We start from the raw sequence: 20,264 nt of genomic DNA on the forward strand, positions 1-20,264 counted from the left end.
TCAGATAAGTTCTGAAGTCTCAGAGAAAACGTGTGTTGCCGCTCACTCAGAGGACAAAAGGCCTTAGGTCAAACCCCCACCAATCAGGTAGTTAGCACTTATCCCATGAATAGGATATAACTTTTGATCTTCGCTTAAGCAAATAAAGTCTTTGGTTTGTAACCCTTTGTAATAGCAGAAACCAAGTCAACAAAATGACTAATTGGTGACTAGCCTACACATTTTGTCATCTTAATTATAAAGCCGCGATCTGTGCATACTGTATCTAAGGGGTGGTAAACCATATCATTTCCGAGCTATGGTATTACCGTGTGTGTACGATCTGAGAATATTACTTCCTTAAAATTTCATTCTTAACCTGACCTCTAAAATAGCTGGTGACTTGAGAGATGAAAACCGAGGTTAGGTGTTATAAGTCTTCCTTGCAGCAATCACTTTCTCCGCACATGGTGATCGTAAGTCATTGTATTTTTATTACAAAGTATTTTTTGCTTCCAGCTGCTACTGTAAATTGCACCTTGTGGCAGACTCTACCAACTCCACGCCATTATAATTCATGTGATTTATTTGTATTTCTTTTCATTTTTTGAACAGTGTTATTGCTGCTATAGAATCTTCCGCAGCCTGTGCACCTTCAAAGTACCTTCAAAGTGGTCTTGTCTTCTTCACAATGCAGAGAAGACACAGCCAGCAGGTCTTTCATGCATGTTAAGTCGGGAAAACATTCGGGCAGCGGTAAAGCTTAGTCACGAATAAGGATTTTTGCTGTCAAGCCATTTATTGCATACAGGCATACTCTTTTTGGAAGATAGGATAGGTTTCCGTTACCAGAAACAGGAAAAATTGTTTTCAATATACTCTTTTGTTCAAAGAAAATTGGATCTATGGGTCAGGAACACAGATCAGCGTAAGGATACACAAAAGTCGTAGAATAATTATTGCTTTATGCCACGTACTAGTGACTTCCATGTTTCTTTATGAAAAGTTGTTGACTTTTTAATTTTTTTTTTTTTTTTTTAAATTAACAATTCAAAATTATTTATAAAATATCAACTCATGTGATGGGAGTTGCTGCTCTATGTCAATCCTGGAGACACAATGACACATATGGATGTCATAGAGGGTGGGTTCATGATTCCGAATCATTCTTTACACTCAAAGTGTGTGATCATGTATTACATGGTTGTCCATTCATTTCATTGAGTGAGTAGTAGTTTTTGCATAATAATGGATCAGATGTGTCATCGTGAAAAATATAAAAACAACTTGCAAGTATAGGAGAGCTAAATTTGTCATATAAGAATAAACACAAAGCGATATCACCGCTGTCTGCAATGCCTGCCAACACATAAAACAAGATAAACCAGATGTGTGTAACAAGAGACTAATGTTTCCAGCCATTTTGAGTGATAATTACCATTTTCATCATGGCCGCTAGCCTCGGGCGTGCCTTGCCTCTGGTCATCCTCAGGAGCTTCTGGATAGATGACAGCCGTATCACCTTGCTGGAGGAACTCTGCCACATTAGGATCATGGTTCTGTTCATTTTCTACATCGGAATCACATTCTTCATCATGTACTAGGAACAGAACAGAAATTATTAGGATACACTACATAGGTGTCTTTTTTTTTTTTTTTTTTTTTTTAATTGCCGAGTAAATTTTAAAAAAAGGTAAGGTATGGTAAAATATCTAAAATCTAATTTTTCCCACTGATGGCTAAGCCTCATGATCACAGACAGGACCAACAATGTAAGGTATTGCCTCTTTTGTAAAGCTGGAGGCAGAGAACAGGATCCATTACTGACAATATACAGTATGGACAGCTTGTCTCCTCCCTGCATCGAGACTTCTGCATATGTCACAGAGCATGCCCACAACACTCTCCAGACTACGGGTTCCTGTGGTGATTTGGTTGCTGTAAAGCATACAGATGTACCAGCCACCAACATGACTCTAGTCTTTCCGAGTGACAGAAAAGTTGCAGAGACTTGTCACAGGGTGGAATCCCTGCTCCTGCTCACCTAGTTGCAATGACTACAGTACTGTATGGACTGCCACTGACTTAAGATTTGCTGGGCTGGGCACAAGAGTACCTGGCCCAATGAATGTACAGCACACTTAGTGAGCAACTATGTACACAGAAAGCCTCTGGGGCCACCATACACATCCACTGGCTGGTAGCAGAGAGAATGCACTGAAGAAGCAGTCACTCAGGTTCAGGTGCTATATACCAAGCTCTACCCAGTGCATATAGTGATGAGAATTTAAAAAAAAAAAAAAACACAAACAAAATCAGAACAGAAAAACAGAAAAAAAATCCCTTTAAACTACCCTATACTTCATAACAGGCATGCAAAAAGACTAATATAGATACATAAACTGAAAATCCATTTCAGATTCAGGGCATCATTACAGCACCCAGCTTTCCTAGACTCCTGAACAGGTCTTTTCTCTTATACAGCAATAAGGGAGCAGAGAATGTATGAAGACAAGAAAAGGGGCACATTGCCACTTACAAAAAGTCTAGAGACTACTATAGACGCAACTTCCAAGAGGGCAAGTCAAGGATATAATATATACCGAGGGTGTTTATAGATCTTAAGGCATAACGTGTGTCTCCTTGACTGCTGCTATTATATCTTCATATACAGTACATTGCCAAACCAGTGAATTATCAGGATAAAGTGTGATTTGTGACAGACTTGATAGGCGATACATCAGTTACACCCTGTGATTTCCAGAAATGGTGGATATAAACTGAGAAACCTCATTAATCTGGGAGGGGCTGACAAGACGATGATCTGCGAGAATACATCAATTCTAGCGGTGTCCCACGTCCGCTCATCATGTCATGTTAATAGAGAAGTGTCAGGGCTGGACTGACCCTCACTGAATGTCAATGCCTGAGGAGCAGGGGCAGCCATAACGCCAAATATTAAAAAAAGACAACTTTTATTCTTGTTTCGCATTTGAAATAGTCGCATAAAAATATAACTATATAATCTAGAACGGTGTTCATATCATGGTTGATAAAAGTCATGAATCTTGCAATGAATGGGTTAACAGAGGCATATACTGCACGGGAGACTATGGATGTTGTATGCATTTGTATAGCATGCTTTTACAATAGTGAGAAAATAGGCCAAACCCGCCGATTTCTTATTGCCTTTTTTTGTGTTTTCAGAGGCATCAGCCACCACCAGGGGAGCTTGTCAGCGGCTTACCACTGAGAACAAGGCGAACGTTCAAATGTATTGAGAGATTGGAAGTGATAGCTGTCAGCTAAAACAAACATTTGCCCGACAGCTATAGGAGGAGTATGGCCACCTCGAGGCTCCGTTCACACTACTACTAGAGGATTTGTTCAGAGACTCCATCAGGAGTTCTGTCATGTTTGCTGTGTGCAGCTCTATTCTTTCTGTCAAAATGACGTACACCTTGACAGATCCCATTATAACTCAATAGGGTCCTTCGGGTGCTAATGGTGTCTGTCGTGCCATGGATACAGCACTTTTTTTGCTATTACTATGGAGTAGAAAAACAGAAAGCTTGAAAAGGAATGTGAACAAGGACGACATTTTTTTTTACCCCTCAACACAAAACTATTTGGTAAAACAAATTTAGTAGGAAAACTAGTAACCCAGTTGCCCATAGCAACCATTAAGAATTTCTCCAATTTTCCTAAGGCCCTAATCAAAATTAAAGCGAGGCCTTGACTGGTTGCCATGGGCAACATATCCTTTATTACTAGGCCCCATGCACTTCATACTAAACGTAGCCGGCAGCATAAGGTGTATGGGGGCCTCTTGACTCTCTATGATGGATGATGGTGGTGAATATAGGGGTCAGGCATGATGTATTTTTACTGGTGTATAGTTCGGGAGACGGCACTCTGTGGTGGTGGTGGTGGTGCTCGTGGCAGGGCAGCCTCCCAGAAATAGCGATAGGAAGAATCCAGTTACTCACCAAGTTAAATTATGCTTGTTTATTCAGTGTAAAACATCATAGGGTACAGGAGGACACGTTTCAGCATATAGCCTTCATCAGCTGATGGCTATATGCTGAAACGCGTCCTCCTGTACCCTATGATGCTTTGCACTGAATAAACAAGCATAATTTAACGTGGTGAGTGCCGGGATTCTTCCTATCGCTATGTATTTTCACTGACCGACCCATTTGTTCTTTGAGAGATAAGCTGGGCCAGAGCGGTCTGGCTGTGGCTTACCCCTCCCCTCCCCATAGGGAACACAAATATTTGGCCATGCTGAAAGTTTGTGACTATAGGTGATATTAAAAGATATATAGGCACCTTAAGAACAGTAAGGCATCTTGGATTTCAGTACCCATTATATAGCACTTTGTTCTATTCCCCCGCTGTATGGAAATTAAACTTATGTAGGCATCAAGGCGGTCCTATGCGCCGAAGTATTCGTGGCCAGTAAAGAATGGTCTGAAATCACGCCTCTCTGGGCGTGATTTGTCCAGCGTCATAAAGTGGCTTGCCCAGCAAACACGTCCGAGCTCAGAGAAAGATACGGACCGTTCCCTCCGGCATCCTAAATCACGCACAAAAAGCCACGATCACAGACAATTCTTCCCGCCAGCTGTGACTATTTCAAGGCATAAGACCGCCCCAACGCCTAGATAAGTATAATTTACATACACCACGGGAAATGAACAAAGTGCTTTTTAGGGGGTATAAGTTTAGAGGATAAGGATTAGATCTATATTTGGAGACCGCACTAGAAGATTTATTAGACTGAATGTGGTGCTTAATATACCATTTTGTGGTGATTGGTTCCTACAGATTTCAGGAGGCCTGGCTGATCCTAGGATTTTTTTACTATCCTATCAAAATACCACAAAAAAATAAAAAAATAATGGATTCCCTAATGTATCTATTGAGTGCAGTTGTCATCTGCTGTCCGTCAGGTCCAGCACTGCCGTCATGGTCCCATTATAATGGAAGTCATAACGGCTGTAAATCGAACCTTATACAGTGAGTCCAAGAAGTATTTGATCCCTTGCTGATTTTCTTTGTTTGCCCACTAATAAAGACATGATCATTCTATACTTTTAATGGTGGATGTATTCTTACATGGAGAGACAGAATATTAAATAGAAAATCCAGAAAATAAATCTAAGGAATATATATTAATTGATTTGTATTTCATGGAGTGAAATAAGTATTTGATCCCTCAGTATTCATTAGCAGTTCTGGCTTTTACAGACCAGTTAGACACTCCCAATCAACTTGTTACCTGACCTGAAGCCACCTGTTCTCACTAATCACTTGTGTGAAAAACAACTGTCCACAGAATCAGACAGATCACACAGATTTCAAGTCTCCAATATGGGTAAAACCAAAGAGCTGTCACAGGACCTCAGAGTCAGAATTGTTGACCTTCACAAAGCTGGAATGGGCTACAAAAAGATTAGTAAGGTGTTGGATGTGAAAGTAACAACTATTGGTGCAATTATCAGAAAGTTTAAAGAGTATAACATGACAATCAACAGACCTCGGCCGGTGCTCCAAAGAAGATTTCGCCTCGTGGGGTGGCAATGATGCTGAGAACAGTCAAAAATCGTCCTGCAACCACTCGGCAGGAGTAAGCAAATGACCTGAAGGCAGCTGGGACCACAGTTTGCAAGAAAACAATTGGCAACACTTTGCGCAACAATGGATTCACATCCTGCAGTGCCCGAAAGGTACCCCTGCTGAAGAGAGCACATGTGGAGGCGCGCCTCAAGTATGCTAATGATCATTTGAAAGATGAACCAAGTTATTGGGAGAAGGTTTTGTGGTCAGATGAGACCAAAATTGAACTTTTTGCCCTCAACTCCACCCGCCATGTGTGGAGGAAGAAAAATGCTGCCTATGACCCCAAGAACACTGTGCCCACCGTCAAGCATGGAGGTAGAAGCATAATGTTTTGGGGGGGTTTCTCTGCCAAGGGTACAGGGCTACTTCACCGCATCACTGGGAAGATGGATGGAGCCATGTACCGCACAATCCTGAGGGACAACCTCCTCCCCTCTGCCAGGGTTCTGAAAATGGGCTGTGGTTGGGTCTTCCAACATGATAACGACCCTAAACATACAGCAAAGGCAACAAAGGATTGGCTCAAGAAAAATCCCATTAAGGTCATGGAGTGGCCCAGCCAGTCGCCAGACCTCAATCCGATGGAAAATCTATGGAGGGAGCTGAAGGTCAGAGTTGCCAAGCGACAGCCCACCAACCTTCATGATTTAGAGAGAATCTGCAAAGAAGAGTGGGCCAAAATTCCCCCTGGTGTGTGTGCTAAACTTGTGGTTAACTACAACAAACGTCTCACCGCTGTGCTTGCAAACAAAACAAAGGCTTTGCCACTAAGTATTGAGTGTGTTTGGCAAGAGGGATCAAATACTTATTTTCCTCATTGAAATACAAATTAATTAAAATATATTCTTTAAAATTATATTCTGGATTTTTTTCTTGATATTCTGTCTCTCCATGTTAGAATGCATCTACCATTAAAAGTATAGAATGATCATGTCTTTATTAGTGGGCAAACAAAGAAAATCAGCAAGGGATCAAATACTTCTTGGACTCACTGTATGTATGGGGCCTCCTGACTCTTCCCCTACTGATAGTGCTGGAGAAAAGAAGGTTGAGACAATGTCCGAAAGTTTTGTTCTCCCTTGCGGTATCTAGCAGCCGCTTACTTCCCCCTCTCCTGATAGAAAGCACATGCATGCTCAGTCAATCCCAGCATGTAGGTGTATGAAGGGGTTGGGAGAAATAGCTGTCGGACAAAATCATCAATTGAGAATTATAGAAAAAAAAAAAAAGCATAGTATGGTAGCAATTACCGTAGTGCCAGCAAGCTGTATAGAGATGTAATGAGGCTACCATACCTGGCAACCTTTGAGCAGGGACAGTGAGCTTTTGAGAAGCAACTAATGAAGTGGTGCATGCATACCCCCAAACATGTATCGGTCAGTTCAGCAACTACAAATAGTCAATAGAACATCCTCTAAAGTCAAACTAAGACACTAGACAACATTCCTTGTTCCTGATGATACAGAGGAAGGCGGGAACAAGGAGTATTCCAAGAGAATGGCTACCTGGACGACTTGTTGGTGTTTTCAGCGGTCTGGAAGGTCACCCTTATTTAAAGGGAAACTCCGGAGAAAATTTTTTCTTTCAAATCAACTTGTGTCAGAAACTTACATAGATTTATAATTTACTCCTATTTAAAATTCTCAAGTCTTCCAGTGCTTATCAACTGCTGTATGCCCTGCAGGAAGGCGTGTATTTTTTTTCCAGTCTGGCACACTGCTCTCTGCTGCCAGGAGCAGCAGGAGAGGTTTCCTATGGGGATTTGCTACTGCTTTGGACAGTTCTGGTCACGGACAGAGGTGGCAGCAGAGAGCACTTCGTCGGATTGGGGGAAAAAAACACCCCCTCCTGCAGGATATACAGCAGTTGATAAATACTGGAGATTTTAAAAATACTGGAGATTTGTAAATTACTTAAATCTTGTAATTATTAAATCTATTAAAAAAAAAAAAAAAAAAAAAAAAAAAACAGACACCAGTTGATTTAAAAGGAGTTTTCTGCCTTTTTAGGGTCCTATTACACGGAGCAATTTTTAACGATTAACGACCAACGATAAACAATCACAAACGAAATTATCGTTAACCTGAAATCATTCACCATATTACACAGAATGATAGTCGTTAGTTACGATCGTTATTGCGTTGGTTACTATGATCGTTTATTTCTTCTGATCCCAGCAAAACAATGAATAATGTGCAATTACACTGAACGATAAGTGAAAAAATGCGGAACTTGAGCGAACAAATGTGGAATTACAGCGAACGATGAACGATAATTTTAGGTTCAGATCGAAATCAACGACATACGAACAATTTTTCGATCGTTGCCTGCAATTAAACAGAACGATTATCGTTTAAATTCAAACGATATAACGATTTTTCACACGATAAATCGGCCCGTGTAATAGGGCCCTTAAGGGACATTCCAAGAAAATAAATTTGTTCTAAATCCGTTCCATATGAATCCAGAAGGAAAGACATTATGGATCAACAGAAGCAAAATATTCCAGTTACCTGCACATCCTAGATCATCCACTTCAGCTTCAGGCCCCAGGATTTCATTGCCTTCTGTTCCATCTGTAAGAAAGGAATAAATACGTTCTGAATAACATAACATAATATATAATTTTTTATTTTTATTTTTTTGCAATGAAGTTTCTACATCTCCAGATGTCAGAGCCGTGAGGTCAAAACCAATGCACCCTATAAGACTGACCTAACATGTAGTCCAGTTACTGAAATAAGCCCAAATCTCTCCAAGTCACAGACAAGCATCCAGGCACGCAGTCTGCTCCCGCCATAGAAAACACATTTCACAACAGCTAAAAATAAAGCATTTACACATTTGTTAAAATCATTGAAACCCCATTACATTTTCCACATGACCTCTCATGTACAAGGGCAGTATCAACCATCCGCAATGGGAAAATGTCTCGAAGTGCAACTCCACGCTGGTTATAAATAGCCGTTTGGCGTGCTCTGGTATTAGCTTGTGTTATTCCCCTTTGCTAAGTTTAGCTGACTTCCCCGAGTCAAGCGTGTTCTCCTGAGGAGGCTATTTGTATATGAACGTTCACAGCAATCGCTATCGATTCTCTTAAATATTCATTGTAATCTATGTTGTGGCCTGGATTGTACTCGCTGATGAATACCGGCAACTATGCGCCGAATAAACCTGCAAATCGATTCTAACTTTCCGCTTGCTAGTTATACTACAGACATAACTGACCCGGATGAAAAATATTTAAAGGGGTCGTTCACCTTTTTTTTTATTTCTTTCAAATCAACTGGTGCTAGAAAGTGCCACAGATTTGACATTTGCTTCTATAAAAAAAAAAAAAAATCTCAAATTTTCCAGTACTTCTGCTGTATGTCCTGCAGGAAGTGGTGCATTCTCTCCGGTCTGACACAGAGCTCTCTGCTGCCACTACTGTCCATGTCAGGAACTGTCCAGAACAGTAGTCAATCCCCATAGAAAACCTCTCCTGCTCTCCAGGCTGGAAAGAATACACCACTTCCTGCAGGACAAACAGCAGTTGATAAGTACTGGAAGTCTTGAGATTTTTTTTTTAATATATAGTAAATTACAAATCTTTGGCACTTTCTGGCCCCAGTTAATTTGAAAGAAAAAAACTATTTGATGAACAACCCATTTAACACCCCTATCTACTATATATTACATTGGGGTCTTATGTAGAAGAGGGGAACTTGGGTTGACTATTGACATGCATAAATTATAATTATTATTTCTTTCATTAGATCCATACACGTGTCCTAATTCCAGAGGATCCTAATGCTGACAAGGTCAAAATGTTAAAGGGAGATATCCAAAGTTAGAAAAAGATCATTGCTTTCATGCAAAAATAGCACCCCCCTTGCCCTTAGTTTGGGTGTGCTACCGCAGCCCAGTTCCATTGAGGTGAATGCAGCAGAGTTGTAATACCAAAACACAGTCAGGTGATACAGATACTATCCCTCAAAGCTGCCATATTGTATCTTTCAACTGGGAAATGGTCCACAGGATTAATAATTCATCTAGCCCCTAAATACCAGTTCTTCATATAAAGTTTCGGCATTAACGCCCACCAACTTTTTTAACAAACTCTGCATTAAACAAAAGCACAAGTGGAATTTTGGAAGCTTCATAAGAAATGCTTATTTCCTCTTATGCTATTATGCACAGCTGTGTGATCCGGCATCCCGCTCTCTGGCTCTCTCTCCCATCAACGTTATATCTTCAGGCCGCCGCCTCCTCCAGAATAATTGACAGGAGGGATGGCCTAAGGAGAAGGGAGAGCAGGACGAGAGAGCGGGATGCCGGATCACACGGCGGCCCAGAAGGGGTGTATTCATTGCTAGTGTGATTTGGAAACTGACAGTACGACTATATACATATGATAGAAGGATTGTTCATGTGCCCAGCTGCTCAATTGCTCGTGCCATGTAAAGGCACTGCAAATGAGCACCGGTTTTACTGACTGCCACTCGCTTGAAGCCGTCGATTTAAAGGCATAAAAAGGACCCTTAGGCAAAGTAGTGTCCCTTCCAGTCAGTGTTTCACTCCATGTAGGAGTCTTAGAACATTGACTAACGGCATATGCATGGCCAAAAATCTCTCCAAAAGGAAAGACTACCCATCTGGAGGCAGATCAGCCGCATATCTACCCATGTAAACAGGTGATAGCAATGTATGGGTCACTCGATTAGTTGTGCGGTGTAAAGGCACTGCCATGGCAAGGCTTGAACATGACTTTGGACTATAGAGAGATATTAGAAGAACTAAGGAAGTGAGCTGCAGAATTTACGATGAATCTTTGTAGCAATCTTGGGAATTTTTAAAAACTTTTTTTTCAAAGTTTTGTGGTTTTCCCTCCAACTGAATCTTTGCACACCTGTCTGAACGAGTAAGGAGCGTGGGAGAGGATGAAAGATTGCTATATAAAAGCCTCTCACAGAAGGCAATTGTTTTCACAGGTGGACACATCATGTTAGTTTTTATTTGCTAATAACAATGTGTTTTTAGATGTTAGGATGTGCATATTAAGCTGTAAGAAAAAGTTATAAGCGGCGGATTAAACAACGTGTATCTCTTTTTATTACTTACAGAATGTAAAAGAATAAAACAGCTAAATCTTTCAATTTTGGCATTGTAGTAAAAGTCTTGAGATTCGAGGGACTTGGCCAGCAGCTCATCCAACCTCCCCAAACATTCCTACTAGGCTTTAAACGTAAAAATACGGTCTTGACTATTTTCGTTTACTTGTATGCTCCTCCTGGGAGGGCTCTAAAGGAAAAGATAACTCTAGAGAACCCGCCCAACATTACTATGTATGGACATAAGCTGACAGGCCACTAAGCCAATCACAGGCCGGGACTGCCACGGACTGTGATTGGCTGAGCCTCCGGGACCCAGAAGCTGCGGAGCACAGGAGAGAAGACCGGGAGCGGAGAGAGGTAAGGTGTCAGGCATTTGGGAAATAGTCAGCCGCGCATCATTATTACACGTAACGATGCACGGTAGGCGACCAAAGATTTAAGATCCAAACCTAAAGCAACGAACAGTCGATAACTGTTGCCATCGGCTGATCATTGTCTCTATTACACAGAGCGATAATTTTCCCAATTCGGCCGATTACCGCTCAGTGTAGTAGGCCCCTTATGGTATGTTTACACAGACAGATTTACATGACAGATTTTGGAAGCCAAAACCAGGAATGGATTTGAGAAGAGATCTCAGTCTTTCCTTTATGATATGTTCTCTGTTTATAGTCTGTTCTTGGTTTTGGCTTCAAAAATCTGTCAGATAAATCTCCCAGTGTAAACGCACCAATGGACCAATAGACCCTTACTAATCAAAATATGTGACCGAGTCTCTGCCTGCTCAGACAAACTGAGAATGGGTGAACAAATGGGATAAGTAGGGAGTGACTGAATGCATCTCTTGTTGCGTGTGACTAAGATGGTCCGACAGACTTACAGCATAGAAGTCTGCCCATGGCATGGCGACGAGGGGGGTGGGGTGGACTTGCTTAGGACATAGTTAGAATCTGTAGAGTCTAAACACCCAGACACCAACTTACCAAAAAATTTTTTATTTTTTGTGGCAGTACCCTAAAAATTGGACAACTCTTAACAGAAGAGTGCTGTAATTGGCTGTATTCAGTATTCCTTAGGAGTTTGAATGGTGGAGAATTAAAGAATGTTTACCACCACTCCATTCAAACAGAAGTACTTGGGCCCCTCATTCTCACAATCTTTGGAAGTCATCAGGCTATAGCTAGAGAGGAGCCCGACAATGCCATGCAATCATTTGGCATTTGAATACCGATGTCTGAAGAAGTTGCATGCACCCCTAGGGAGTCTTGAAAAACATAAACATAGCCATAGGCATTCTTCTCTACCAATAACCAATCAGACAGACACTTTTCATTTATCCCGTATATATATGGGATAAGCCCATAAATTCACCTTTATGTTACGATAGCAAAAAAAAACAAAAAAACGTAATTGTAATAACTATGTGACTCAATAGATAAATGAGAAGATAAAAATGTGGCTATTCCCTTGAGCATTAAAAAAAAGAAAAATATGAATACCTTCATCGTCCCAACAAGTTTGCTTCACACTTTCGCTGCCTTCTGCTAATACTGTTTGGTCGGTTGGCAAGTCGTCTTCTGGCACACTGCCCTCGCCATCTGCCGCATCTGTAACACTTTCCTCTTCCACTATGTGTAATTTGTCTTCATCGTCGGAATCTGAATTTGCCTCTAACACATTGTTGTAATTGGTAACTGTGGCAGAGGGAGAACAAAATAAAAACAAAAAGGTTTCTTTTAGCGAATGTGTCTGACAACAGTGATGTGCTAAAGCCATTACAATAACAGGTATTTACAATGAGATCATGTGGCACATTAGCGGGAAAAAAAAAAAAAAAAGAAAAAAAAAAAAACACACCAACAATTAGCATCTCTGCCCAGACCACACTGGGAATTCTCAACTTCTAATTGGTATAGCAACACAACCCATCATCACACCATCATTCACTATAAAAATAAATAAATAAATATTGACCAAACACATGAGAAAACAATTACAAAAAATAAACCGTAAACATCTGGAAATTCGGATTGTCAATGCGAAAAAAAATAAATAAATTGTCAGATTGTTTGAACTAATAAAAGAAATGTGATATAATAGGGCAGGATAACTAAACCCATAAAAACCAAAAATACTTACTTAAAAAAGAGCAATTCTATACATTAAAAATGTAACAAAATTTTTTTATTAAAAAATTAATTGTGAGAACCATGAAAAGTTGTAAATTATTATATAACACCACATACACGCGTCTGTGTAGAGAAAGAGATAGATATTTTCTCACTTCGTAAGACGTGTTGGTATTTAAGTAAATACTTCCTGATGCCGAGACCAACAATACAATATTAAATATTAAATAGCTTGTGTGGCTGGGTATTGATTTGTTACCATGAAAGAAAATTATTTCTCCCAATCACAAATTCTAATAATTTTTCTTACTGTGCAAAAAAGAGTTTTTCTTTTTTTTTGTCAAGAACAAATTTGCAGAAAAATAAAGATGAAGGAACCAGAACGTTGCATGCTTGGGGTCGGACAAACCCGAACGTGCTTGAGGTTCGCTCATCTCTAATCCCCATTCCTTCCCCTTTGCCGTCTGCATTAAAATAAAAAATTGTCACAATGGGTCTAGTTTCCACCACTGCACAGTGTAATACCCTATTTCGCCAGTAGTGGCCACTGCAGACAATTGAGCATCCATCTGGTGACCTGATCGTCAGGGTTTTCAGGTGGAAAAGAAGCTGCAGTCCATGTGGTTATTTTCAATTTCTAATACTGTGGTACTAATACTGTGGTATTACACAATTAACCGTGACAGGCATTTCAGTTTCCACAGCAAATGCAAGGTTAGAGCATACTCTTAGAAGCAGGGGTGTAGCTATAGGGGTGCACAGATATCATTCGTACCCAGATCCTGTAGCCATAAAGGTCCAAGGGTTCTGTATGGAAAATTTAGGTAGATAGAAACGCATGGTAGGTGCCACTCTCCTATCTATCAGGAGACCAGGGGTTTGAAAAGCTAGAAGACATAAATGTCAATATTTCTAAAATTAAAAATTTAGGAAAAAAAAAAAATTCACACATAGGTAAATATTTCCCTTTTCGATCCCTGATAATGGGTGATCATGAGAGCGTGGATTTACCGCCAGTAATCCCACTGAAATAGGCGATAGATTAACGTAAGAAAAGCAGAGAGGATTGCACTTCTTACTTATTGCCCAAAGCAAGACTGTTTGCTGTAGATAAGCCCCTAAAAATGCACACCCCTTAAAGGAATCCATCATTAGAAAATGACCTATGTAATCATTGGGCTTTCCTGCTTCTTTTAGTAAATCCTTGTTTCCCCTCCAAAAAACAAACAACTCTGGAGTGTCTCTTCCCAAAAGTCTGTGTTGCGCTCTGTGAGATTATAAAATGGCAACTACTGGTTTCTCTCTCTGTCGAAGAGGTGTTTCCGTAAAGAGTCACATGCTGTCAAATTCCTCCTTGTCAAAGGGTTGTGTCCCTGAAAATGTCAAATTAAAGAATTAAAGGAGAAGTCGAGAGTTTTTTAAAATTGGGCAGCCAGCAGGGGCAGGGGGGAATTTGATCAGGAGTAGGAACTTACCTCTCCCGTGCCTGCGGTGAGCGACAGGATCGGCCTCAGGACCCCCGCCGAGCTCTGGGTTCTCCACTGTGTACACGTGATGACCTGGCTGATGGACTGATTGGCTGAGCGGCCAGTCCATCAGCCGGGACAAGCCTTGCCACCCCCAAGTTGTGACATCATCACAACTAGGGGGAAAAATGCTTTCCGGTGGTGGGGGTCCTATGGCCGGTCCTGCTGCGGGTACGGGAAAAGGCAAGTTCCTACTCCTAATTAAATTCCCCCCTGCCGGCTGTCAGATTACAAAAAAGACAAAAAAAACAAAAAAAAACAGAATTCTCCTTCAAACACCAGTGAATACTGTAAAATATATACTGAACTTCTTTTGAGAAAGAAGCAGCTGAGACAATATGGCGGTCCCCATAAACATGTAAGATGCAATTAAAAAGTAAGAAAACAAAAAAAAAAAAAAAAAAAAAAAGATTCAAAAAGTAAAATCTGATTTAAGAGGGTAAAAACAACATGGTTGATATGATCCCTTTAAGTAACAAGTACAATAAGCATTTGACCTGCTATAGTGATCGACCAAAGTCCCTATAGGATGTGCAGAATCTCTTCAATCAGACTTTTTTTTTTCTTTTTTCTTGAGTTATTTGGTAATTACTTATGCTGCTACACTTTATAGACTAAGTAAAATTGCTTGTGTTGCTCTTGGAGTAGTTTAAGGATACCAAGCGGCTGCTGACACGGCCCTTAAAAGGTTGATATTATTCAGCACATTACCAGATTTTATGAGAGTCCAATCCCATTTAGACTTCCTGGAACTCAGCCTCCTCTTCTCTGACCTGACCATTTGTTTTACCTTACCAGTTTTTATACAATTTATATGGTCTTGGTGTACTTTATGGTCTCCTTCTGCTAAGTAAATCTACTGAGCAACAAAAGTAATTCCTACTTATAACTGAAAATTTGTCTATATTTTGGCAGAACTTCAAAGCGTCCTTGCCAAGGTCCAGGATGCTCCTCGGAAAAGTGGAGACTTCTGGTATGCTCTAAAGCAGTCATTTTCAACCCGCAGCACACTTTTTATACTTAAAAAATCCCGGGGCACACCACCAACCAAAATGGCACAAAATGACACTAAAACAGTACATATTATACAGATAGTTAATAATATAGATTCTAAATGTATTTATACTCAGTGTGAAACCTGGGCCTGTTTTCTTCTCCCCCCCCTGTGCTTCTCTCCACCATAATTCTCCCCCCTGCTTCTCTCCCCCATGCTTCTCTCCTGTGCTTCTCTTCCCCATGCTTCTCTCCACCATACTTCTCCCCCATGCTTCTCTCCTGTGCTTCTCTCCACCAAACTTCTCTCCCCCCCTGCTTCTCTCCGCTGTTTCTCTCCCTCAACCCCATGCTTCTCTCCCTACTGCTTCTCTCCGCTGTTTCTCTCCCCCATCCCCAGGTTTCTCTCCCCCATGCTTCTCTCCCTGTCTCTCCCCCCCTGTTTCTCCCCCATCCCCATGTTTCTCTCCCCCATTGTTTTCTCCTGTTTCTCTCCCCCATCCCCAGGTTTCTCTCCCCCCTTCCTCCTCCGCCTCACCTACTGGCTGCCCGTAGGGCCCCATCTCCGCTGATTGGATAGGAGGAGCACCTCCGGGCGCTACAGGCGGCCAGTAGGTGAGGCGGACAGCAGCAGCGGGTCGATCTGCAGGGGCACCATAGTTTGGGGAACTTTCCCCGCGGCACACACGACCATGTGTCGCTGCACACTAGTGTGCCGCGGCACACTGGTTGAAAATCACTGCTCTAAAGAACTGGCAACTCTCCAAATAATTGGTGCCACCATAACCTAGCAAGAAAGTGGTCATTGGAGAGGACGGCAATTTGAGTCCGATCATTCGGCATTTTATTACCGGTGGCTGAAAAAGTTGGATTCAGCCCTAGGGAGTCTGAAAAACAGACATAGGCCGTAGGCTGTATCCATGTTTTCTTGGACTCCTTAGGGCTACATCCAACTTCTTCATCCACTGGTATTCAAATGCCGAATGACCGGAGCATGCTCATCTCTAGTTGTCATGCATTAGTACGGTTTGGGCAGCAAAGATCATGACATTAGTACATTTAGCGAGATGGGGGCCACATACAAGGGGTATGACCTACAAAGGATGGGGTCAAGGGTCTACAAATTAGCATGGTGCCAAATGTGATATTACCAGCAACATCTCACATCTATTGGTGATGGAGAAAAAAATATTTATCAGAAAGTTAGAGTTGTAAATTACTTCTATTAAAAAAACAACAACAAAAAACTCAAGTCTCCCAGTCCTTATCAGCTGCTGTATGCCCTGCAGGAAGTGGTGTATTCTTTCCAGTCTGATACAGTGCTCTCTGCTGCCATCTCGGTCCATTACAGGAACTGCAAACTTTTATAGAAAACCTCTCCAGCTTTGGACAGTTCCCGACATGGACAGAGTTGGCAGCAGAGAGCTCTGTGTCAGAATGAAAAGAATATACCCCTTCCTGAAGGGCATACAGCAGCTGATAAGTACTGGAAGACTTGGGATTTAAAAAAAAAAAATAAAAAATATATAATAATAATAATTTACAAATCTGTACAACTGTCTGGCACCAGTTTAAACGAAAACAAACAAACAAACAAAATATTAATATCTATCTATCTCCCTCTGGATAACCCCTTTAAGTATGGAATGCGCCTTTACACCATACAGGAATCTATTCTATAATTGCAGCAATTATTCATGTTAAGATATTTTCAATTGCAGCATAATATTTTTGCATTTAAAGTGCGGATTTCGTGAAGATTTATATTACGCAATGAGTATTTGCAGGTTTTTAATTTGTTTATGTCATGTAATTTATAATTATAAGATGTATTAATAGCCCTAGGGTGATGAGCTACCTCCGGGTTTCCTTGGCATGCAGATGTAAATCTCCACAGTTGAATAGATAAGGCTTGCTATGTCTTGGCCTATCGACTTCCTAAAGCCTGAGTAAATTTGATATAGGGATCAGAGGCTCAGCTACCAGCCGGGCACTACAAGTTTATCTTTTAAACTGCCCTTTAATTCGACTTTCCAGTGCCAAATGAACCTACAACCCAAAGATTAATGCTTACGTGGCTCATGATGGAAGAAACAGATGTCCGTTTGGAGATTATAAACAAGCTGGGGAAAATGAAGCAGCCATTTATTTTTGGAATGGACTTGTAAGCCAGACAACGTCATAGCATAGCGATATTTTACTATCACATAGTATCTGTGTACTGCACAATATCCTGGCGTGAATGAATACGACCTCTGTACATCAATCTGCCTCCCTCACGCATTACAGTACTTATAATAACTCGAAACCCTGACATATTCATATTCATTTACGATTCTTATAAATTACAATACAAGGGGAGTTGCTGATTAAGTATACTTTTTGGTTCCACAGTTATGGGTAGACCCATGCTGGATACAAGCACCGATCAGATCCATAATCATTTTAGGAGCCCATTGTGCTGGCCAAACCCGCTACTTGCGGTGGATATGACTAGAGATGAGCGAACCGGGTTCAGGTTCGAGTCGATCAGAACGTTCGGTATTTGATTAGCTGGGGCTGCTGAACTTGGATAAAGCTCTAAGGTTGTTGGAAAACGTGGATACAGCCAATGACTATATCCATGTTTTCCACATAGCCTTAGTGCTTTATCCAACTTCAGCAGCCACCGCTAATCAAATGCCGAAAGTTCGGGTTCGGATCGACTCGAACATGCTCGAGGTTCGCTCATCTCTAGATATGACCAACGGTATAAGGTGTATGGGGTCATCTAGACCAGGGATGGGGAACTTCCTGCCCTCCGGTTGTGACAAAACTACAATTCCCATCATGCCTGGGCAGCCGAAGCTTTAGCTTCGGCTGTCCAGGCATGAGGGGAATATTAGTTTTGCCACAGCTGGATGGCCAAAGGTTCCTCATCCCTGGTCTGGAACATCCACCATCAAATGATGTCTATGATGATAGGGGGTCGGCTATGGTGGAAAATCACGGCTAATCCCTTTGTTCAGGGAGAGGCAAGCCGCTTACCCCTCCCCATAGAGAACACAGGGAACAGGGGAGACCAGTCACTGCTACAGGAATGGCAGAGCTACCCTTCCTTTCTCCATGATCCAGCAACTGTGCATGCTCCCATTCACACCCAATAAATCTAAAAAGGTCCCCATACACTTCATACTTTGTCGGCTAAACCTGTTGCTCACAGGGCTCTCCCAAGACTTCTCCAGCAGATTATGTTGATGGAGCTAAGGCATGATGGAAAATTACCGTCTTAACCCTTTCTTCTCAGAAAAATAAGCTGCTACCAGAGCTGTCTGGTGGCGGATTTCCACTCTTCATAGAGAAAATAGGAATGCATGTTCCTGCGTATGGGAGAGATAACGGTTGGCCTATGCCTGCCCATGTAATATTACAGTTAGAAGGGAACTATCAGCAGGTTAGGTGAATCTAATTTGCGTATATGTCCCTATTGCACAGGAGAGTAGGAGGAGAAAGGTATGTCTCTTACCTTCCTCCTCTGGGTCGATCCGATGCAGTTAGCCATGTGGTCCACGATCCAGTGAGACCGTTAGGAGCACTGCCCGTCCCCATAGTGCCGATCCGCCCCCGGCTGGCTCGCCCCTTTCTAATGATAGTGAATGGAGCGGGCAGGCCAGTTCTGCGATATGGGGAGGGCAGTGCTCTTAACAGTCTCACCAGACCGTGGAGCACACAGCTATCTGCATCGGATCGGCACAGAGGAGGAAGGTAAGAGACATACCTTCCTCCTCGTCATCTCCTGTGCAATAGGGACACATCAGCAGGTTAGATTTGTCTGACCTGCTGATAGTTTTCCCTTTAAGGCTTCCATTTGACAGTTCACTACCTTTAATGACACTTGTGCCTACCATGGATCTCAATTAATTATATTGGGGCCTGTCAATCTCCATGTATCGGTTTTCGAGAAAAAAAAAAATAAAAATTGACGCAGATATAACCAGAGCGTGGTAAGATGGTTACAGCCCTAGCTGTCCTTTTATTTATATGGCGATGGGGTCTATAAGTAACTGCCATGTCACGTTCCTCATCTGAAAAGGAAAAATTAGGATTTGGACGGACTGAAATTAGATCAAAATTAAAGAAGTCTATGAGAAAGTGTGCATCGACATTTATTGGAGAGTCCAACTTTAATAAGAGTTTAAAAAAGAAAAAAAAAATACAAGGGAAGAAAGACCGACTTAGTACCGAATACTGCCAACTCCCAAGTGCAAACGTTTTCAAAAGACTAAAGACGTAAAAGTTAGCAAAAAGACAATATGATCCTGCATACGTAAAGAGATGAAAAATAGGTCATTTATACAATTCGCGAGTTGCAAAACATATTTTTCTGCCTTGAATAAATAATAGTGCCAATGGAAAAAATAAAGCTATGTGAACCGCCAGAGGGATGCTAAGCCAATTATTTCACTTCTCCCTTTTCTACTTGCGCCAGGTAAATGAATCATTTAGTCCTTTAAAGTATAATTCCAATGCTTTAGTGTACACATTAAAGAAGCTGATTTAAACCCTTTACCGCAATAAAAAAAAAGAAAAAAAAAGCAAGCGCTGACTTTTGTTCTCATGATCCGTGCATAGTAAATACATACTCAGAGTTCAGGCCATTAAGTTTTCACCTTCTGACTAGATTAGCTGTGATGTAGGAGAACGGTGGAAACGCATCCATGCAGCAAAGTACAGAACAGAGGATAATGGTCCTGGTGCAAACAGAATATTAATCTGCTCCGACCGGCTAATTAAAAGTCTTTACAGGAAGACAGGAAACCCATGAACAAAAGTGTCCAATTTCTGCGGAAAAAGTCTTTACTATCGGTGGCCTCCGGAGACAAAAATTACATCTAATTGGCAATAAAACAATGTGACAGATCAAATCTTCTGAATAA

The 20,264-nt window shown here is 41.4% G+C and overlaps 1 protein-coding gene across 4 annotated transcripts in view; it reads right to left on the reverse strand.

Moving 5' to 3' along the window:
* The window catches only part of ZEB1 (zinc finger E-box binding homeobox 1), a 91,993-nt gene that overhangs the window by 17,401 nt on the left and 54,328 nt on the right, over positions 1-20,264 (reverse strand). For 3 of the 4 annotated variants that reach the window (XM_069958989.1, XM_069958990.1, XM_069958991.1), the window contains exons 2-4: positions 12,200-12,394; positions 8,118-8,180; positions 1,418-1,579 (exon numbers count right to left, since the gene is read on the reverse strand). In XM_069958989.1, coding sequence (XP_069815090.1) covers positions 1,418-1,579; positions 8,118-8,180; positions 12,200-12,394 — 420 coding nt within the window. Of the gene's footprint in view, positions 1-1,417; positions 1,580-8,117; positions 8,181-12,199; positions 12,395-13,604; positions 13,625-20,264 lie in introns of those variants that run through there. The other variant, XM_069958992.1, reaches the window with a different exon arrangement.

Source organism: Dendropsophus ebraccatus, chromosome 2 (genome assembly GCF_027789765.1).
Source record: "Dendropsophus ebraccatus isolate aDenEbr1 chromosome 2, aDenEbr1.pat, whole genome shotgun sequence".
NCBI classification, from domain to species: domain Eukaryota; kingdom Metazoa; phylum Chordata; class Amphibia; order Anura; family Hylidae; genus Dendropsophus; species Dendropsophus ebraccatus.